Source organism: Leptodactylus fuscus, chromosome 2, assembly GCF_031893055.1.
Source record: "Leptodactylus fuscus isolate aLepFus1 chromosome 2, aLepFus1.hap2, whole genome shotgun sequence".
NCBI lineage: Eukaryota > Metazoa > Chordata > Amphibia > Anura > Leptodactylidae > Leptodactylus > Leptodactylus fuscus.
The window spans coordinates 285029407-285053165 of NC_134266.1; the positions used below are offsets into that span (position 1 = coordinate 285029407).

The following is a 23759-nucleotide window of genomic DNA, read 5'->3' on the forward strand; positions in this document are numbered from 1 at the left end:
CAGTCATCAGACTTCTCCCCGCATCCTCCCGCCATTCATCAGGCTTTTCCACGGTTCCTCCCGCCAGTCATCAGACTTCTCCCCACATCCTCCCGCCAGTCATCAGACTTCTCCCCGGTTCCTCCCGCCAGTCATCAGACTTCTCCCCACATCCTCCCGCCAGTCATCAGACTTCTCCCCGCATCCTCCCGCCAGTCATCAGACTTCTCCCCGCATCCTCCCGCCAGTCATCAGACTTCTTCCCGGTTCCTCCCGCCATTCATCAGACTTCTCCCCGCATCCTCCCGCCAGACATCAGACTTCTCCCCGCATCCTCCCACCATTCATCAGGCTTCTCCACGGTTCCTCCCGCCATTCATCAGACTTCTCCCCGCATCCTCCCGCCAGTCATCAGACTTCTCCCCGGTTCCTCCCGCCAGTCATCAGACTTCTCCCCGCATCCTCCCGCCAGTCATCAGACTTCTTCCCAGTTCCTCCCGCCATTCATCAGACTTCTCCCCGGTTCTTGTTTACTTGATTCATTGGACGTCACCACTTTATTCTCAGCTCCCCCAGGGTGGTCCCCAGCGCACAACAGTGCCCCCCATTACATAGAACTCCTCAGTAATAATTGCATAGAACCTGCCATTACATTTTCATTTAATTGTAAACTTATCGGTCACAAAACTCTAAAAATCAAATAAATAATTCTGTTATAAAACACATTTATCAAAAATATATAAATCTGTAAGTGTGCGGAGATGGAAGAGGTCACCTTCACCCCCAATCACTGCAGCACACGGAGGGGAAAAGGAGGAGGGGCCACAGAATCGTCAGGAACAACAACCATCAAAGCCCATGTAATAAATATGGAAGTAACCGCACAGGGGGAAACAACGCCCCTGGTGGCACCGGGAACCATTACAGTGATCAGGGCAGTCTTCTCATAAAATGAATCTCGATAAAGAGAATCTAATAACCATGTACAGGAAAACTCAGGAAGGAGAAGATTGGACCCAAGAAAGGAGAATTGTACTCTCTACCTGGGCGCAGCTATATTCCCAACCACTAGAGGGCGATGTCATCATCTGTAGGTATATAATAACCACTAGAGGTAACACCTTGAGAACTCCACCTGCGTCTTAATCCCATACAAAGAAGTCACATCAAACCCAACCAATGGCAACCGGAGTCTATAAAAAGCACCGCATCACCGGCAGGAGAGCCGCCATCTCTGTAGTGTCCTTGTCCAGGGAGGGTGGAGGACTGCGACCATCTCTTTGTGGCTCATGTATCACACATTGGTCCAGAAGTTTCTGCGAAAGTGTCTAACAACTCACAATAGTCCACCCCACCCCATACTCCACCGGCCCGGGGGACCCGCAGGGACAGGAAAACTCCTCAGATCCGCTTGACCTCCTCCAAGGAACCGACGAGAAGCTCCTTACTGCCGAAGTCCCACCAAGCAGTCATATGGAAAGCCATATTAGATAAGACCACCAGGTACTCAAAGAACGCAAAGACGGTGTAAACTGTGGAAGAAAGAAGGATATTATATATGGTAGTAATACATACATAGGGGGCGGTATTATAGTAGTTATATTCTTGTACATAGGAGTAGTATTATAGTAGTTATATTCTTGTACATATTAGTAGTATTATAGTAGTTATATTCTTGTACATAGGAGCAGTATTATAGTAGTTATATTCTTGTACATAGGAGCAGTATTATAGTAGTTATATTCTTGTACATAGGAGGTAGTATTATAGTAGTTATATTCTTGTACATAGGAGCAGTATTATAGTAGTTATATTCTTGTACATAGGAGCAGTATTATAGTAGTTATATTCTTGTACATAGGAGGTAGTATTATAGTAGTTATATTCTTGTACATAGGAGTAGTATTATAGTAGTTATATTCTTGTACATAGGAGGTAGTATTATAGTACTTATATTCTTGTACATAGGAGCAGTATTATAGTAGTTATATTCTTGTACATAGGAGGTAGTATTATAGTAGTTCTATTCTTGTACATAGGAGGTAGTATTATAGTAGTTCTATTCTTATACATAGGAGTAGTATTATAGCAGTTATATTCTTGTATATAGGAGTAGTATTATAGTAGTTATATTCTTGTACATAGGAGTAGTATTATAGTAGTTATATTCTTGTATATAGGAGCAGTATTATAGTAGTTATATTCTTGTACATAGGAGTAGTATTATAGTAGTTATATTCTTGTACATAGGAGTAGTATTATAGTAGTTATATTCTTGTACATAGGAGTAGTATTATAGTAGTTATATTCTTGTACATAGGAGTAGTATTATAGTAGTTATATTCTTGTACATAGGAGTAGTATTATAGTAGTTATATTCTTGTACATAGGAGTAGTATTATAGTAGTTATATTCTTGTACATAGGAGGTAGTATTATAGTAGTTATATTCTTGTACATAGGAGGCAGTATTATAGTAGTTATATTCTTGTACATAGGAGTAGTATTATAGTAGTTATATTCTTGTACATAGGAGCAGTATTATAGTAGTTATATTCTTGTACATAGGAGCAGTATTATAGTAGTTATATTCTTGTACATAGGAGTAGTATTATAGTAGTTATATTCTTGTACATAGGAGCAGTATTATAGTAGTTATATTCTTGTACATATTAGTAGTATTATAGTAGTTATATTCTTGTACATAGGAGTAGTATTATAGTAGTTATATTCTTGTACATAGTAGTATTATAGTAGTTATATTCTTGTACATAGGAGTAGTATTATAGTAGTTATATTCTTGTACATAGGAGTAGTATTATAGTAGTTATATTCTTGTACATAGGAGGTAGTATTATAGTAGTTATATTCTTGTACATAGGAGGCAGTATTATAGTAGTTATATTCTTGTACATAGGAGTAGTATTATAGTAGTTATATTCTTGTATATAGGAGCAGTATTATAGTAGTTATATTCTTGTACATAGGAGCAGTATTATAGTAGTTATATTCTTGTACATAGGAGTAGTATTATAGTAGTTATATTCTTGTACATAGGAGCAGTATTATAGTAGTTATATTCTTGTACATATTAGTAGTATTATAGTAGTTATATTCTTGTACATAGGAGTAGTATTATAGTAGTTATATTCTTGTACATAGGAGTAGTATTATAGTAGTTATATTCTTGTACATAGGAGTAGTATTATAGTAGTTATATTCTTGTACATAGGAGTAGTATTATAGTAGTTATATTCTTGTACATAGGAGGTAGTATTATAGTAGTTATATTCTTGTACATAGGAGGCAGTATTATAGTAGTTATATTCTTGTACATAGGAGTAGTATTATAGTAGTTATATTCTTGTATATAGGAGCAGTATTATAGTAGTTATATTCTTGTACATAGGAGCAGTATTATAGTAGTTATATTCTTGTACATAGGAGTAGTATTATAGTAGTTATATTCTTGTACATAGGAGCAGTATTATAGTAGTTATATTCTTGTACATATTAGTAGTATTATAGTAGTTATATTCTTGTACATAGGAGTAGTATTATAGTAGTTATATTCTTGTACATAGGAGTAGTATTATAGTAGTTATATTCTTGTACATAGGAGTAGTATTATAGTAGTTATATTCTTGTACATAGGAGTAGTATTATAGTAGTTATATTCTTGTACATAGGAGTAGTATTATAGTAGTTATATTCTTGTATATAGGAGCAGTATTATAGTAGTTATATTCTTGTACATAGGAGCAGTATTATAGTAGTTATATTCTTGTATATAGGAGTAGTATTATAGTAGTTATATTCTTGTACATAGGAGCAGTATTATAGTAGTTATATTCTTGTACATATTAGTAGTATTATAGTAGTTATATTCTTGTACATAGGAGTAGTATTATAGTAGTTATATTCTTGTACATAGGAGTAGTATTATAGTAGTTATATTCTTGTACATAGGAGGTAGTATTATAGTAGTTATATTCTTGTACATAGGAGTAGTATTATAGTAGTTATATTCTTGTACATAGGAATAGTATTATAGTAGTTATATTCTTGTACATAGGAGTAGTATTATAGTAGTTATATTCTTGTACATAGGAATAGTATTATAGTAGTTATATTCTTGTACATAGGAGGTAGTATTATAGTAGTTATATTCTTGTACATAGGAGTAGTATTATAGTAGTTATAGTCTTGTACATAGGAGTAGTATTATAGTAGTTATATTCTTGTACATAGGAGTAGTATTATAGTAGTTATATTCTTGTATATAGGAGTAGTATTATAGTAGTTATATTCTTGTACATATTAGTAGTATTATAGTAGTTATATTCTTGTACATAGGAATAGTATTATAGTAGTTATATTCTTGTATATAGGAGTAGTATTATAGTAGTTATATTCTTGTACATATTAGTAGTATTATAGTAGTTATATTCTTGTACATAGGAATAGTATTATAGTAGTTATATTCTTGTACATAGGAATAGTATTATAGTAGTTATATTCTTGTACATAGGAGTAGTATTATAGTAGTTATATTCTTGTACATAGGAATAGTATTATAGTAGTTATATTCTTGTACATAGGAGCAGTATTATAGTAGCTATATTCTTGTACATAGGAGTAGTATTATAGTAGTTATATTCTTGTACATAGGAGTAGTATTATAGTAGTTATATTCTTGTACATAGGAATAGTATTATAGTAGTTATATTCTTGTACATAGGAGTAGTATTATAGTAGTTATATTCTTGTACATAGGAATAGTATTATAGTAGTTATATTCTTGTACATAGGAGCAGTATTATAGTAGTTATATTCTTGTACATAGGAGCAGTATTATAGTAGTTATATTCTTGTACATAGGAGTAGTATTATAGTAGTTATATTCTTGTACATAGGAGGTAGTATTATAGTAGTTATATTCTTGTACATAGGAGTAGTATTATAGTAGTTATATTCTTGTACATAGGAGGTAGTATAATAGTAGTTATATTCTTGTACATAGGAGTAGTATTATAGCAGTTATATTCTTGTACATAGGAATAGTATTATAGTAGTTATATTCTTGTACATAGGAGGTAGTATTATAGTAGTTATATTCTTGTACATAGGAGTAGTATTATAGTAGTTATAGTCTTGTACATAGGAGTAGTATTATAGTAGTTATATTCTTGTACATAGGAGTAGTATTATAGTAGTTATAGTCTTGTACATAGGAGTAGTATTATAGTAGTTATATTCTTGTACATATTAGTAGTATTATAGTAGTTATATTCTTGTACATAGGAGTAGTATTATAGTAGTTATATTCTTGTACATAGGAATAGTATTATAGTAGTTATATTCTTGTACATAGGAGTAGTATTATAGTAGTTATATTCTTGTACATAGGAGGTAGTATTATAGTAGTTATATTCTTGTACATAGGAGTAGTATTATAGTAGTTATATTCTTGTACATAGGAGGTAGTATTATAGTAGTTATATTCTTATACATAGGAGTAGTATTATAGCAGTTATATTCTTGTATATAGGAGTAGTATTATAGCAGTTATATTCTTGTATATAGGAGTAGTATTATAGTAGTTATATTCTTGTACATAGGAGGTAGTATTATAGTAGTTATATTCTTGTACGTAGGAGTAGTATTATAGCAGTTATATTCTTGTATATAGGAGTAGTATTATAGCAGTTATATTCTTGTATATAGGAGTAGTATTATAGTAGTTATATTCTTGTACATAGGAGTAGTATTATAGTAGTTATATTCTTGTATATAGGAGCAGTATTATAGTAGTTATATTCTTGTACATAGGAGCAGTATTATAGTAGTTATATTCTTGTACATAGGAGTAGTATTATAGTAGTTATATTCTTGTACATAGGAGCAGTATTATAGTAGTTATATTCTTGTACATATTAGTAGTATTATAGTAGTTATATTCTTGTACATAGGAGTAGTATTATAGTAGTTATATTCTTGTACATAGGAGTAGTATTATAGTAGTTATATTCTTGTACATAGGAGTAGTATTATAGTAGTTATATTCTTGTACATAGGAGTAGTATTATAGTAGTTATATTCTTGTACATAGGAGGTAGTATTATAGTAGTTATATTCTTGTACATAGGAGGCAGTATTATAGTAGTTATATTCTTGTACATAGGAGTAGTATTATAGTAGTTATATTCTTGTATATAGGAGCAGTATTATAGTAGTTATATTCTTGTACATAGGAGCAGTATTATAGTAGTTATATTCTTGTACATAGGAGTAGTATTATAGTAGTTATATTCTTGTACATAGGAGCAGTATTATAGTAGTTATATTCTTGTACATATTAGTAGTATTATAGTAGTTATATTCTTGTACATAGGAGTAGTATTATAGTAGTTATATTCTTGTACATAGGAGTAGTATTATAGTAGTTATATTCTTGTACATAGGAGTAGTATTATAGTAGTTATATTCTTGTACATAGGAGTAGTATTATAGTAGTTATATTCTTGTACATAGGAGTAGTATTATAGTAGTTATATTCTTGTATATAGGAGCAGTATTATAGTAGTTATATTCTTGTACATAGGAGCAGTATTATAGTAGTTATATTCTTGTATATAGGAGTAGTATTATAGTAGTTATATTCTTGTACATAGGAGCAGTATTATAGTAGTTATATTCTTGTACATATTAGTAGTATTATAGTAGTTATATTCTTGTACATAGGAGTAGTATTATAGTAGTTATATTCTTGTACATAGGAGTAGTATTATAGTAGTTATATTCTTGTACATAGGAGGTAGTATTATAGTAGTTATATTCTTGTACATAGGAGTAGTATTATAGTAGTTATATTCTTGTACATAGGAATAGTATTATAGTAGTTATATTCTTGTACATAGGAGTAGTATTATAGTAGTTATATTCTTGTACATAGGAATAGTATTATAGTAGTTATATTCTTGTACATAGGAGGTAGTATTATAGTAGTTATATTCTTGTACATAGGAGTAGTATTATAGTAGTTATAGTCTTGTACATAGGAGTAGTATTATAGTAGTTATATTCTTGTACATAGGAGTAGTATTATAGTAGTTATATTCTTGTATATAGGAGTAGTATTATAGTAGTTATATTCTTGTACATATTAGTAGTATTATAGTAGTTATATTCTTGTACATAGGAATAGTATTATAGTAGTTATATTCTTGTATATAGGAGTAGTATTATAGTAGTTATATTCTTGTACATATTAGTAGTATTATAGTAGTTATATTCTTGTACATAGGAATAGTATTATAGTAGTTATATTCTTGTACATAGGAATAGTATTATAGTAGTTATATTCTTGTACATAGGAGTAGTATTATAGTAGTTATATTCTTGTACATAGGAATAGTATTATAGTAGTTATATTCTTGTACATAGGAGCAGTATTATAGTAGCTATATTCTTGTACATAGGAGTAGTATTATAGTAGTTATATTCTTGTACATAGGAGTAGTATTATAGTAGTTATATTCTTGTACATAGGAATAGTATTATAGTAGTTATATTCTTGTACATAGGAGTAGTATTATAGTAGTTATATTCTTGTACATAGGAATAGTATTATAGTAGTTATATTCTTGTACATAGGAGCAGTATTATAGTAGTTATATTCTTGTACATAGGAGCAGTATTATAGTAGTTATATTCTTGTACATAGGAGTAGTATTATAGTAGTTATATTCTTGTACATAGGAGGTAGTATTATAGTAGTTATATTCTTGTACATAGGAGTAGTATTATAGTAGTTATATTCTTGTACATAGGAGGTAGTATAATAGTAGTTATATTCTTGTACATAGGAGTAGTATTATAGCAGTTATATTCTTGTACATAGGAATAGTATTATAGTAGTTATATTCTTGTACATAGGAATAGTATTATAGTAGTTATATTCTTGTACATAGGAGGTAGTATTATAGTAGTTATATTCTTGTACATAGGAGTAGTATTATAGTAGTTATAGTCTTGTACATAGGAGTAGTATTATAGTAGTTATATTCTTGTACATAGGAGTAGTATTATAGTAGTTATAGTCTTGTACATAGGAGTAGTATTATAGTAGTTATATTCTTGTACATATTAGTAGTATTATAGTAGTTATATTCTTGTACATAGGAGTAGTATTATAGTAGTTATATTCTTGTACATAGGAATAGTATTATAGTAGTTATATTCTTGTACATAGGAGTAGTATTATAGTAGTTATATTCTTGTACATAGGAGGTAGTATTATAGTAGTTATATTCTTGTACATAGGAGTAGTATTATAGTAGTTATATTCTTGTACATAGGAGGTAGTATTATAGTAGTTATATTCTTATACATAGGAGTAGTATTATAGCAGTTATATTCTTGTATATAGGAGTAGTATTATAGCAGTTATATTCTTGTATATAGGAGTAGTATTATAGTAGTTATATTCTTGTACATAGGAGGTAGTATTATAGTAGTTATATTCTTGTACGTAGGAGTAGTATTATAGCAGTTATATTCTTGTATATAGGAGTAGTATTATAGCAGTTATATTCTTGTATATAGGAGTAGTATTATAGTAGTTATATTCTTGTACATAGGAGTAGTATTATAGTAGTTATATTCTTGTATATAGGAGCAGTATTATAGTAGTTATATTCTTGTACATAGGAGTAGTATTATAGTAGTTATATTCTTGTACATAGGAGTAGTATTATAGTAGTTATATTCTTGTACATAGGAGTAGTATTATAGTAGTTATATTCTTGTACATAGGAGTAGTATTATAGTAGTTATATTCTTGTACATAGGAGCAGTATTATAGTAGCTATATTCTTGTACATAGGAGTAGTATTATAGTAGTTATATTCTTGTACATAGGAATAGTATTATAGTAGTTATATTCTTGTACATAGGAGTAGTATTATAGTAGTTATATTCTTGTACATAGGAGGTAGTATTATAGTAGTTATATTCTTGTACATAGGAGTAGTATTATAGTAGTTATATTCTTGTACATAGGAATAGTATTATAGTAGTTATATTCTTGTACATAGGAGTAGTATTATAGTAGTTATATTCTTGTACATAGGAATAGTATTATAGTAGTTATATTCTTGTACATAGGAGGTAGTATTATAGTAGTTATATTCTTGTACATAGGAGTAGTATTATAGTAGTTATAGTCTTGTACATAGGAGTAGTATTATAGTAGTTATATTCTTGTACATAGGAGTAGTATTATAGTAGTTATAGTCTTGTACATAGGAGTAGTATTATAGTAGTTATATTCTTGTACATAGGAGTAGTATTATAGTAGTTATAGTCTTGTACATAGGAGGTAGTATTATAGTAGTTATATTCTTGTACATATTAGTAGTATTATAGTAGTTATATTCTTGTACATAGGAGTAGTATTATAGTAGTTATATTCTTGTACATAGGAATAGTATTATAGTAGTTATATTCTTGTACATAGGAGCAGTATTATAGTAGCTATATTCTTGTACATAGGAGTAGTATTATAGTAGTTATATTCTTGTACATAGGAATAGTATTATAGTAGTTATATTCTTGTACATAGGAGTAGTATTATAGTAGTTATATTCTTGTACATAGGAATAGTATTATAGTAGTTATATTCTTGTACATAGGAGTAGTATTATAGTAGTTATATTCTTGTACATAGGAGTAGTATTATAGTAGTTATATTCTTGTACATAGGAATAGTATTATAGTAGTTATATTCTTGTACATAGGAGCAGTATTATAGTAGTTATATTCTTGTACATAGGAGCAGTATTATAGTAGTTATATTCTTGTACATAGGAGGTAGTATTATAGTAGTTATATTCTTGTACATAGGAGTAGTATTATAGTAGTTATATTCTTGTACATAAAGGGCAGTATTATAGTAGTTATATTCTTGTACATAGGAGGTAGTATTATAGTAGTTATATTCTTGTACATAGGAGTAGTATTATAGTAGTTATATTCTTGTACACAGGAGGTAGTATTATAGTAGTTATATTCTTGTACATAGGAGTAGTATTATAGTAGTTATATTCTTGTACATAGGGGGTAGTATTATAGTAGTTATATTCTTGTATATAGGAGTAGTATTATAGTAGTTATATTCTTGTATATAGGAGTAGTATTATAGTAGTTATATTCTTGTACATAGGAGGTAGTATTATAATAGTTATATTCTTGTATATAGGAGGTAGTATTATAGTAGTTATATTCTTGTACATAGGAGTAGTATTATAGTAGTTATATTCTTATACATAGGAGTAGTATTATAGTAGTTATATTCTTGTACATAGGAGTAGTATTATAGTAGTTATATTCTTGTACATAGGAGCAGTATTACAGTAGATATATTCTTGTACATAGGAGGTAGTATTATAGTAGTTATATTCTTGTACATAGGAGTAGTATTATAGTAGTTATATTCTTGTACATAGGAGCAGTATTATAGTAGTTATATTCTTGTACATAGGAGGTAGTATTATAGTAGTTATATCCTTGTACATAGGAGTAGTATTATAGTAGTTATATTCTTGTACATAGGAGGTAGTATTATAGTAGTTATATTCTTGTACATAGGAGTAGTATTATAGTAGTTATATTCTTGTACATAGGAGTAGTATTATAGTAGTTATATTCTTGTACATAGGAGTAGTATTATAGTAGTTATATTCTTGTACATAGGAGTAGTATTATAGCAGTTATATTCTTGCATATAGGAGTAGTATTATAGCAGTTATATTCTTGTATATAGGAGTAGTATTATAGTAGTTATATTCTTGTACATAGGAGGTAGTATTATAGTAGTTATATTCTTGTATATAGGAGGTAGTATTATAGTAGTTATATTCTTGTACATAGGAGTAGTATTATAGTAGTTATATTCTTGTACATAGGAGCAGTATTATAGCAGTTATATTCTTGTACATAGGAGGTAGTATTATAGTAGTTATATTCTTGTACATAGGAGTAGTATTATAGTAGTTATATTCTTGTACATAAAGGGCAGTATTATAGTAGTTATATTCTTGTACATAGGAGTAGTATTATAGTAGCTATATTCTTGTACATAGGAGGTAGTATTATAATAGTTATATTCTTGTATATAGGAGCAGTACTATAGTAGCTATATTCTTGTACATAGGAGTAGTATTATAGTAGTTATATTCTTGTACATAGGAGGTAGTATTATAGTAGTTATATTCTTGTACATAGGAGTAGTATTATAGTAGTTATATTCTTATACATAGGAGTAGTATTATAGTAGTTATATTCTTGTACATATTAGTAGTATTATAGTAGTTATATTCTTGTACATAGGAGGTAGTATTATAGTAGTTATATTCTTGTACATAGGAGTAGTATTATAGTAGTTATATTCTTGTACATATTAGTAGTATTATAGTAGTTATATTCTTGTACATATTAGTAGTATTATAGTAGTTATATTCTTGTACATAGGAGGTAGTATTATAGTAGTTATATCCTTGTACATAGGAGGTAGTATTATAGTAGTTATATTCTTGTATATAGGAGTAGTATTATAGTAGTTATATTCTTGTACATAGGAGTAGTATTATAGTAGTTATATTCTTGTACATAGGAGTAGTATTATAGTAGTTATATTCTTGTACATAGGAGTAGTATTATAGTAGTTATATTCTTGTACATAGGAGCAGTAGTATCGTTGTTATATTCTAGTACATAGGGGGCAGTATTATAGTTTCCTTACCTCCAGGTTCACAGTACTCATTATGGCGGTAATAAAAATAGAGGGAGGTGATGAATGTTGTCAGGTTGAATATGAACAGCCATTTCTTCCAGATATATGAGCGTCGTTCCTAGGACAGGACACCAGATCAGTAGTTAGAGGATTTCGGGCTGATTACTTTGCTTTGGGAGTTTCTGCACTTTATACATTTTAGTCATTTCTTCTACTTTACTGATTGCGAAGTCTGACAAGTAGTTATGGGGTAGCAGACATACAATAGCGCCCCCTCTCTAGGATCTGTCAATAGCATTCAGTGAGTTCAGTCACACTCCGGTCAGATTATTACTCCATTCCGCGCTCTCATTCTTGTTCGGTTTCTCGCCTCTTATTATTTTCAATGATTTGACACTTATTTGCACTGTCCCTATCACTGATCTTCCATCTTTCCCTATATGGGAGGTGAGAGCAGGACAACGGCTGCTTTTTTAGTTGTTATACTCCAGTCACATCCAGAGCTGCAGTCACTATTCTGCTGGTTACTAGAGATGAGCAAACATTAAAATGTTCGAGGTTCGAATGGGTTTCGAACCCCATTATAGTCTATGGGGAACATATACTCGTTAAGGGGGAAACCCAAATCCGTGTCTGGAGGGTCACCAAGTCCACTATGACACCCCAGGAAATGATACCAACACCCTGGAATGACACTGGGACAGCAGGGGAAGCATGTCTGGGGGCATAAAAGTCACTTTATTTCATGGAAATCCCTGTCAGCTTGCGATTTTCGCAAGCTAACTTTTTCCCATAGGAATGCATTGGACAGCGCTGATTGGCCAGAGTACGGAATTCGACCAATCAGCGCTGGCTCTGCTGGAGGAGGCGGAGTCTAAGATCGCTCCACACCAGTCTCCATTCAGGTCCGACCTTAGACTCCGCCTCCTCCGGCAGAGCCAGCGCTGATTGGCCAAAGGCTGGCCAATGCATTCCTATGGGTATGCAGAGACTTAGCAGTGTTGAGCCAGTTCTGCTCAACTACACCGTGTGTCGGTCAGCCCATCAGATGTAGCAGAGCCGAGTGTGCACTGGAACCCCTGTGCACATTCAGCTCACGCTAATAGAATGCATTGGCCAGCGCTGATTGGCCAATGCATTCTATTAGCCTGATGAAGCAGAGCTGAATGTGTGTGCTTAGCTCAACTACTCCACCGGTGTAGTTGAGCTAAGCACACACATTCAGCTCTACTTCATCATGCTAATAGAATGCATTGGCCAGCGCTGATTGGCCAGAGTACGGAATTCGACCAATCAGCGCTGGCTCTGCTGGAGGAGGAGGAGTCTAAGGTCGCTCCACACCAGTCTCCATTCAGGTCCGACCTTAGACTCCACCTCCTCTGGCAGAGCCAACGCTGATTGGCCGAAGGCTGGCCAATGCATTCCTATGGGAATGCAGAGACTTAGCAGTGTTGAGCCAGTTCTGCTCAACTACACCGTGTGCCAGTCAGCCCATCAGATGTAGCAGAGCCGAGGGTGCACTAGAACCCTTATGCACACTCGGCTCTTCTACGGACCTGAATGGAGACTGGTGTGGAGCGATCTTAGACTCCGCCTCCTCCAGCAGAGCCAGAGCTGATTGGCCAGAGTACGGAATTCGACCAATCAGCGCTGTCCAATGCATTCCTATGGGAAAAAGTTTATGTCACAAAAATCACAATTACACACCCGATAGAGCCCCAAAAAGTTATTTTTAATAACATTCCCCCCTAAATAAAGGTTATCCCTAGCTATCCCTGCCTGTACAGTTATCCCTGTCTCATAGTCACAAAGTTCACATTCTCATATGACCCGGATTTGAAATCCACTATTCGTCTAAAATGGAGGTCACCTGATTTCGGCAGCCAATGACTTTTTCCGATTTTTTTCAATGCCCCCGTCGTCGTAGTTCCTGTCCCACCTCCCCTGCACTGTTATTGGTGCAAAAAAAGCGCCAGGGAAGGTGGGAGGGGAATCAAATTTTTTTGGAGTTTGCCACGTGATGTTCGATTCGAATCGAACACATCGAACAGCCTGATATCCGATCGAACATGTGTTATATAGAACACTGTTCGCTCATCTCTACTGGTTACCCCTCAGGTCTGTGGTTATCTCTTATATTAGTCCTTTGTGTCATATATACAGATGATATATCTATATACAGATACCTCTCCTACCACACCATGTACTAGAGTAGGGATCAGCAACCTTCGGCACTGCAGCGGCTATGAAACTACAACTCCCAGCATGCTCCATTCACTTCTATGGGAGTTCCAAGAAAAGCAGAGCCAGTATGCATGCTGGGAGTTGTAGTTTTACAAGAGCTGGAGAGACGCAGGTTCCTACCCCTGTACTAGAGCAGAATGGAAATGGCTGCTGCTCTAGATGTGACAAGAGTAGATCCCATGATAAAGGTCCTTACCTCGGCACTTACAGAGTATCTCCTCAATATAGTCCATATGCTGATTGTCATCATCATGTACCCGAGAGAGAAGAACATGAAGAAGACAAAAGACAACTGATGGATCCCTGAGGAGAGAGGAGAACGTCAGCAAGGGGGAGCAGACAAATCAGGAAATGGTGAGAGTCAGTAGGGAAGTCACCTCACCTTGGTTCTCATTGGAGGAGACGTAGGTCAGCATCAGCAGACACAAGATCTCGCACACATTCAGTAGGAAGTTGATGTGACATCTCCAGTAGGAGCCGCTGGAGCCCAGGTAGAAGCTGAGGTACACTACCGCTACCAGCAGCCGGGGGGCAGAGTGGAGACCGATGCAGAACCGCCAGACATACCTCTGTGGGGTCACTCCACCTATGGCCGCACTGATGGACGGCAGGTAATTACGTACCTGTAGGGAAGAGATTAGGGACATCAGCACCCACAGTGCTGCCCCTTACCCAGGAGACTCGCAGCACTCCCCCAAATCTGCAGCGCTGCTGCTCACCCCACAGACGTTCCAATTACCAAGGAGAACCGCAACGCTCCCCTCTCACCCCAGAGCGCCCTACTTCATCCAGCAGACACACAGCGCTCCCCTCTCACTCCAGAACGCCCTACTTCATCTAGCAGTACTTCTTCTCACCCCACAGAGCTGCCCCTTACCTAGCAGACCGGCTGTTCTCCCCCTCACTCCGCAGAGCTCCCTCTCACCCCACAGATCACTCCCCCTCACCCCACAGATCACTCCCCCTCACCCCACAGAGCTCCCCCTCACCCCACAGATCTCCCCCTCACCCCGCAGATCACTCCCCCTCACCCCACAGATCACTCCCCCTCACCCCGCAGATCACTCCCCCTCACCCCGCAGATCACTCCCCCTCACCCCGCAGATCACTCCCCCTCACCCCACAGATCTCCCCCTCACCCCGCAGATCACTCCCCCTCACCCCACAGATCACTCCCCCTCACCCCGCAGATCACTCCCCCTCACCCCGCAGATCACTCCCCCTCACCCCGCAGATCACTCCCCCTCACCCCGCAGATCACTCCCCCTCACCCCGCAGATCACTCCCCCTCACCCCACAGAGCTCCCCTCATTCTGCAGATCACTCCCTCTCACCCCGCAGATCACCCCCTCACACCCCACAGATCACTTGCTCTCACCCCACAGAGCTCCCCCTCACCCCGCAGTGCGTGGCCGTCGTCTCTTCAAAGTTGAAAATTATCGACCAAATGATGCAGAAGATGAAAGCGCAGAGCGGCAGACAGACCGTGCCCACGGCGAACGTAGTGAACTTCAGACTGAAGAGAGCCCCGCCCCCGCGTCAGGCGGCATGGTCAGCGGTAGATGAGGCATCCTGGACCTAGAATTATGAAGAATAAAGGAAGTTATGAAAGTAGTCAGCCACGTGTGACTCCGCCACAAGAGCAGGACACGCGACCGCTCCGCGACATCTGTACTTTCAAGGAAATCGGGTGTGTAATGGGGCGAGCCACGCCCGGATTATTCTACAAGTAACTATGAACCTGGAGGGGAAGGAACCAGTCCGGTGACATTACAGAGAGCCACAACCTGCAGAACTACAAGTCCCAGCTTACAGTGATGCCCATTCATTTCAGAGGAGATTTGGCCCCTGGTTCATTTATTGGGGCCACCTCCTTCCAGTCCCCCACTGAGATTCTGGCAGATCTGGTGCTTGGACCGTTAACCCCGTACGTCTCACCAATCCTCGGTGCCGCCTGTTGTGTTCTTAGCCCTGAGATACATGACGATCACAGCCGGTCACGAGTGAAGACTCGCCACATATCATATCGACATCTGACTCCATTACCAAAGTCCAGCTCATCTGTCTGAGGAGGGGGAGGGGCGCGGACACAATCCTCAAGCCATTTAACCAGGATGGGGTGTTTGGCACAATGGCGGACATCAGACATTCGCAGCTACAGACGCCGGACGTGACCGGGTCACCGATTATAAGAGAAGAAGTGATCAGGGTATAAATGTACATAGAGGGCAGAAAGGGTTAATGTGACCCTAATACGTGCTGGGGGGTGGGGGTCACCGGAGAGGTGGGGGGGGGGGCTGAAGAGCCGTCTGAGGGGAACAGAAATGGGATGGGGCTCAACTCAGGGCAACAGAGAAGGGGGGGGGTCACCTGTGGACAGCAGAGGAGGGGGGTGGGGAGGGGTCACCCGTGGACAGCAGAGGAGGGGGATGGGGGAGGGGTCACCTGTGGGCAGCTAGGGGGGTGGGGAGGGGTCACCTGTGGGCAGCAGAGGAGGGGGGTGGGGAGGGGTCACCCGTGGACAGCAGAGGAGGGGGATGGGGGAGGGGTCACCTGTGGACAGCAGGAGGAGGGGGATGGGGAGGGGTCACCTGTGGGCAGCAGAGGAGGGGATGGGGAGGGGTCACCTGTGGACAGCAGAGGAGGGGGGTGGGGAGGGGTCACCTGTGGACAGCAGAGGAGGGGGGGGTCACCTGTGGACAGCAGAGGAGGGGGGTGGGGAGTGGTCACCTGTGGACAGCAGAGGAGGGGGGGGGTCACCTGTGGGCAGCAGAGGAGGGGATGGGGAGGGGTCACCTGTGGGCAGCAGAGGAGGGGGATGGGGAGGGGTCACCTGTGGGCAGCAGAGGAGGGGGGGGGGAGGGGTCACCTGTGGACAGCAGAGGAGGGAGATGGGGAGGGGTCACCTGTGGGCAGCAGAGGAGGGGGGTGGGAGGGGTCACCTGTGGACAGCAGAGGAGGGAGATGGGGAGGGGTCACCTGTGGGCAGCAGAGGAGGGGGGGGGGGAGGGGTCACCTGTGGGCAGCAGAGGAGGGGATGGGGGAGGGGTCACCTGTGGACAGCAGAGGAGGGGGGGGGAGGGGTCACCTGTGGACAGCAGAGGAGGGGGATGGGGGGTCACCTGTGGGCAGCAGAGGAGGGGGACGGGGAGGGGGTCACCCGTGGACAGCAGAGGAGGGGGGTGGGGAGGGGTCACCCGTGGACAGCAGAGGAGGGGGATGGGGGAGGGGTCACCTGTGGACAGCAGAGGAGGGGGATGGGGAGGGGTCACCTGTGGACAGCAGAGGAGGGGATGGGGAGGGGTCACCTGTGGGCAGCAGAGGAGGGGGATGGGGGGTCACCTGTGGGCAGCAGAGGAGGGGGACGGGGAGGGGTCACCTGTGGGCAGCAGAGGAGGGGATGGGGAGGGGTCACCTGTGGGCAGCAGAGGAGGGGATGGGGAGGGGTCACCTGTGGGCAGCAGAGGAGGGGGATGGGGAGGGGTCACCTGTGGGCAGCAGAGGAGGGGGATGGGGAGGGGTCACCTGTGGACAGCAGAGGAGGGGATGGGGAGGGGTCACCTGTGGGCAGCAGAGGAGGGGATGGGGAGGGGTCACCTGTGGGCAGAAGAGGAGGGGGATGGGGAGGGGTCACCTGTGGGCAGCAGAGGAGGGGGACGGGGAGGGGTCACCTGTGGGCAGCAGAGGAGGGGGACGGGGAGGGGTCACCTGTGGGCAGCAGAGGAGGGGGACGGGGAGGGGTCACCTGTGGGCAGCAGAGGAGGGGGATGGGGGGTCACCTGTGGACAGCAGAGGAGGGGGATGGGGGGTCACCTGTGGACAGCAGAGGAGGGGATGGGGGAGGGGTCACCTGTGGACAGCAGAGGAGGGGGGATGGGGGGGGGTCACCTGTGGACAGCAGAGGAGGGGGGTGGGGAGTGGTCACCTGTGGACAGCAGAGGAGGGGGGGGTCACCTGTGGACAGCAGAGGAGGGGGGTGGGGAGTGGTCACCTGTGGACAGCAGAGGAGGGGGGTCACCTGTGGACAGCAGAGGAGGGGGGTGGGGAGTGGTCACCTGTGGACAGCAGAGGAGGGGGGGTCACCTGTGGGCAGCAGAGGAGGGGGATGGGGAGGGGTCACCTGTGGACAGCAGAGGAGGGGGGGGTCACCTGTGGGCAGCAGAGGAGGGGGACGGGGAGGGGGTCACCTGTGGGCAGCAGAGGAGGGGATGGGGAGGGGTCACCTGTGGGCAGCAGAGGAGGGGATGGGGAGGGGTCACCTGTGGGCAGCAGAGGAGGGGATGGGGAGGGGTCACCTGTGGGCAGCAGAGGAGGGGGATGGGGAGGGGTCACCTGTGGACAGCAGAGGAGGGGATGGGGAGGGGTCACCTGTGGGCAGCAGAGGAGGGGGGGGGGAGGGGTCACCTGTGGACAGCAGAGGAGGGGGATGGGGGGGGGGGTCACCTGTGGACAGCAGAGGAGGGGGGGTGGGGAGTGGTCACCTGTGGACAGCAGAGGAGGGGGGGGTCACCTGTGGACAGCAGAGGAGGGGGGTGGGGAGTGGTCACCTGTGGACAGCAGAGGAGGGGGGGTCACCTGTGGGCAGCAGAGGAGGGGGATGGGGAGGGGTCACCTGTGGACAGCAGAGGAGGGGGGGGTCACCTGTGGGCAGCAGAGGAGGGGGATGGGGAGGGGTCACCTGTGGACAGCAGAGGAGGGGGGTGGGGAGTGGTCACCTGTGGACAGCAGAGGAGGGGGGGTCACCTGTGGGCAGCAGAGGAGGGGGATGGGGAGGGGTCACCTGTGGGCAGCAGAGGAGGGGATGGGGAGGGGTCACCTGTGGGCAGAAGAGGAGGGGGATGGGGAGGGGTCACCTGTGGGCAGCAGAGGAGGGGGGTGGGGAGGGGGTCACCTGTGGGCAGCAGAGGAGGGGGGTGGGGAGGGGTCACCCGTGGACAGCAGAGGAGGGGGATGGGGGAGGGGTCACCTGTGGACAGCAGAGGAGGGGGATGGGGAGGGGTCACCTGTGGGCAGCAGAGGAGGGGATGGGGAGGGGTCACCTGTGGGCAGCAGAGGAGGGGATGGGGAGGGGTCACCTGTGGGCAGCAGAGGAGGGGGACGGGGAGGGGTCACCTGTGGACAGCAGAGGAGGGGGATGGGGAGGGGTCACCTGTGGGCAGCAGAGGAGGGGATGGGGAGGGGTCACCTGTGGACAGCAGAGGAGGGGGGGGAGGGGTCACCTGTGGACAGCAGAGGAGGGGGATGGGGGGTCACCTGTGGGCAGCAGAGGAGGGGGACGGGGAGGGGGTCACCTGTGGGCAGCAGAGGAGGGGGATGGGGAGGGGTCACCCGTGGACAGCAGAGGAGGGGGGTGGGGAGGGGTCACCCGTGGACAGCAGAGGAGGGGGATGGGGGAGGGGTCACCTGTGGACAGCAGAGGAGGGGGATGGGGAGGGGTCACCTGTGGACAGCAGAGGAGGGGATGGGGAGGGGTCACCTGTGGGCAGCAGAGGAGGGGGATGGGGGGTCACCTGTGGGCAGCAGAGGAGGGGGACGGGGAGGGGTCACCTGTGGGCAGCAGAGGAGGGGATGGGGAGGGGTCACCTGTGGGCAGCAGAGGAGGGGATGGGGAGGGGTCACCTGTGGGCAGCAGAGGAGGGGGATGGGGAGGGGTCACCTGTGGGCAGCAGAGGAGGGGGATGGGAAGGGGTCACCTGTGGACAGCAGAGGAGGGGATGGGGAGGGGTCACCTGTGGGCAGCAGAGGAGGGGATGGGGAGGGGTCACCTGTGGGCAGCAGAGGAGGGGATGGGGAGGGGTCACCTGTGGGCAGAAGAGGAGGGGGATGGGGAGGGGTCACCTGTGGGCAGCAGAGGAGGGGGACGGGGAGGGGTCACCTGTGGGCAGCAGAGGAGGGGGACGGGGAGGGGTCACCTGTGGGCAGCAGAGGAGGGGGACGGGGAGGGGTCACCTGTGGGCAGCAGAGGAGGGGGATGGGGGGTCACCTGTGGACAGCAGAGGAGGGGGATGGGGGGTCACCTGTGGACAGCAGAGGAGGGGATGGGGGAGGGGTCACCTGTGGACAGCAGAGGAGGGGGATGGGGGGGGGGTCACCTGTGGACAGCAGAGGAGGGGGGTGGGGAGTGGTCACCTGTGGACAGCAGAGGAGGGGGGGTCACCTGTGGGCAGCAGAGGAGGGGGATGGGGAGGGGTCACCTGTGGGCAGCAGAGGAGGGGATGGGGAGGGGTCACCTGTGGGCAGAAGAGGAGGGGGATGGGGAGGGGTCACCTGTGGGCAGCAGAGGAGGGGGGTGGGGAGGGGTCACCTGTGGGCAGCAGAGGAGGGGGGTGGGGAGGGGTCACCTGTGGGCAGCAGAGGAGGGGGGTGGGGAGGGGTCACCCGTGGACAGCAGAGGAGGGGGATGGGGGAGGGGTCACCTGTGGACAGCAGAGGAGGGGGATGGGGAGGGGTCACCTGTGGGCAGCAGAGGAGGGGATGGGGAGGGGTCACCTGTGGGCAGCAGAGGAGGGGGATGGGGAGGGGTCACCTGTGGGCAGCAGAGGAGGGGGGGGGGGAGGGGTCACCTGTGGACAGCAGAGGAGGGAGATGGGGAGGGGTCACCTGTGGGCAGCAGAGGAGGGGATGGGGAGGGGTCACCTGTGGGCAGCAGAGGAGGGGGACGGGGAGGGGTCACCTGTGGACAGCAGAGGAGGGGGATGGGGAGGGGTCACCTGTGGGCAGCAGAGGAGGGGATGGGGAGGGGTCACCTGTGGGCAGCAGAGGAGGGGGGGGGGAGGGGTCACCTGTGGGCAGCAGAGGAGGGGGATGGGGGGTCACCTGTGGACAGCAGAGGAGGGGGACGGGGAGGGGGTCACCTGTGGGCAGCAGAGGAGGGGGATGGGGGGTCACCTGTGGGCAGCAGAGGAGGGGGATGGGGAGGGGTCACCTGTGGGCAGCAGAGGAGGGGGATGGGGAGGGGTCACCTGTGGACAGCAGAGGAGGGGGATGGGGGGTCACCTGTGGGCAGCAGAGGAGGGGGACGGGGAGGGGTCACCCGTGGACAGCAGAGGAGGGGGATGGGGGAGGGGTCACCTGTGGACAGCAGAGGAGGGGGATGGGGAGGGGTCACCTGTGGACAGCAGAGGAGGGGGGGGGAGGGGTCACCTGTGGACAGCAGAGGAGGGGGATGGGGAGGGGTCACCTGTGGACAGCAGAGGAGGGGATGGGGAGGGGTCACCTGTGGGCAGCAGAGGAGGGGATGGGGAGGGGTCACCTGTGGGCAGCAGAGGAGGGGGATGGGGAGGGGTCACCTGTGGGCAGCAGAGGAGGGGATGGGGAGGGGTCACCTGTGGGCAGCAGAGGAGGGGATGGGGAGGGGTCACCTGTGGGCAGCAGAGGAGGGGGATGGGGAGGGGTCACCTGTGGACAGCAGAGGAGGGGATGGGGAGGGGTCACCTGTGGGCAGCAGAGGAGGGGATGGGGAGGGGTCACCTGTGGGCAGCAGAGGAGGGGATGGGGAGGGGTCACCTGTGGGCAGAAGAGGAGGGGGATGGGGAGGGGTCACCTGTGGGCAGCAGAGGAGGGGGACGGGGAGGGGTCACCTGTGGGCAGCAGAGGAGGGGGACGGGGAGGGGTCACCTGTGGGCAGCAGAGGAGGGGGACGGGGAGGGGTCACCTGTGGGCAGCAGAGGAGGGGGATGGGGGGTCACCTGTGGACAGCAGAGGAGGGGGATGGGGAGGGGGAGGGGTCACCTGTGGACAGCAGAGGAGGGGGACAGGGGGTCACCTGTGGACAGCAGAGGAGGGGGATGGGGGGTCACCTGTGGACAGCAGAGGAGGGGATGGGGGAGGGGTCACCTGTGGACAGCAGAGGAGGGGGATGGGGGGGGGGGGGTCACCTGTGGACAGCAGAGGAGGGGGATGGGGGGGGGGGTCACCTGTGGACAGCAGAGGAGGGGGGTGGGGAGTGGTCACCTGTGGACAGCAGAGGAGGGGGGGGGTCACCTGTGGACAGCAGAGGAGGGGGGTGGGGAGTGGTCACCTGTGGACAGCAGAGGAGGGGGGTCACCTGTGGACAGCAGAGGAGGGGGGTGGGGAGTGGTCACCTGTGGACAGCAGAGGAGGGGGGGTCACCTGTGGGCAGCAGAGGAGGGGGATGGGGAGGGGTCACCTGTGGACAGCAGAGGAGGGGGGGGTCACCTGTGGGCAGCAGAGGAGGGGGATGGGGAGGGGTCACCTGTGGACAGCAGAGGAGGGGGACGGGGAGGGGGTCACCTGTGGGCAGCAGAGGAGGGGATGGGGAGGGGTCACCTGTGGGCAGCAGAGGAGGGGGACGGGGAGGGGGTCACCTGTGGGCAGCAGAGGAGGGGATGGGGAGGGGTCACCTGTGGGCAGCAGAGGAGGGGATGGGGAGGGGTCACCTGTGGGCAGCAGAGGAGGGGATGGGGAGGGGTCACCTGTGGGCAGCAGAGGAGGGGGATGGGGAGGGGTCACCTGTGGACAGCAGAGGAAGGGGATGGGGAGGGGTCACCTGTGGGCAGCAGAGGAGGGGGGGGGGAGGGGTCACCTGTGGACAGCAGAGGAGGGGGATGGGGGGGGTCACCTGTGGACAACAGAGGAGGGGGGGTGGGGAGTGGTCACCTGTGGACAGCAGAGGAGGGGGGGGTCACCTGTGGACAGCAGAGGAGGGGGGTGGGGAGTGGTCACCTGTGGACAGCAGAGGAGGGGGGGTCACCTGTGGGCAGCAGAGGAGGGGGATGGGGAGGGGTCACCTGTGGACAGCAGAGGAGGGGGGTGGGGAGAGGTCACCTGTGGACAGCAGAGGAGGGGGATGGGGAGGGGTCACCTGTGGACAGCAGAGGAGGGGGGGTGGGGAGGGGTCACCTGTGGACAGCAGAGGAGGGGGGTGGGGAGGGGTCACCTGTGGACAGCAGAGGAGGGGGACGGGGAGGGGGTCACCTGTGGGCAGCAGAGGAGGGGATGGGGAGGGGTCACCTGTCGACAGCAGAGGAGGGGGGGGGAGGGGTCACCTGTGGACAGCAGAGGAGGGGGGGGGGGAGGGGTCACCTGTGGACAGCAGAGGAGGGGGGGGTCACCTGTGGACAGCAGAGGAGGGGGGTGGGGAGTGGTCACCTGTGGACAGCAGAGGAGGGGGATGGGGAGGGGTCACCTGTGGACAGCAGAGGAGGGGGGGGGTCACCTGTGGGCAGCAGAGGAGGGGGATGGGGAGGGGTCACCTGTGGACAGCAGAGGAGGGGGGTGGGGAGAGGTCACCTGTGGACAGCAGAGGAGGGGGGGGTCACCTGTGGGCAGCAGAGGAGGGGGATGGGGAGGGGTCACCTGTGGGCAGCAGAGGAGGGGGATGGGGAGGGGTCACCTGTGGGCAGAAGAGGAGGGGGATGGGGAGGGGTCACCTGTGGACAGCAGAGGAGGGGGGTGGGGAGGGGTCACCTGTGGACAGCAGAGGAGGGGGGTTGGGGAGGGGTCACCTGTGGACATTAGGGGGCAGACATTGGGTGAATACCTGTGGGCAGCAGGTGAGGGAGGATAATACACTTAGTATGAGCCACATGATAGAGAAGAGGTTCATGCACAGACAGACAAGCAGGGGGCGCTATATGAGGACACGACTTCCGGTTCCCTCCGTTACCTGCTGCAGCACGGGTGCCCGCTCCGCTCCGCGATCTCTAGATGGGTGGAGGTGCGGTTAGCGCCGACACTTCCGGGTGTAGCAATATGGCGGCCGTGGATAACTTTATTATTCG

General features: G+C 46.1%; 1 protein-coding gene across 1 annotated transcript; it reads right to left on the minus strand.

The window, feature by feature from the left end:
• Nucleotides 1-645: 645 nt before the first annotated feature.
• PGAP2 (post-GPI attachment to proteins 2) lies at nt 646-23706 on the minus strand. The gene is given in 7 exon segments (XM_075263026.1): nt 646-1511; nt 11782-11890; nt 14213-14319; nt 14399-14639; nt 15415-15554; nt 15557-15594; nt 23645-23706. Coding segments are annotated over 6 exon segments (759 nt in total). The 5' UTR covers nt 15588-15594; nt 23645-23706; the 3' UTR covers nt 646-1380.
• Nucleotides 23707-23759: the final 53 nt, after the last annotated feature.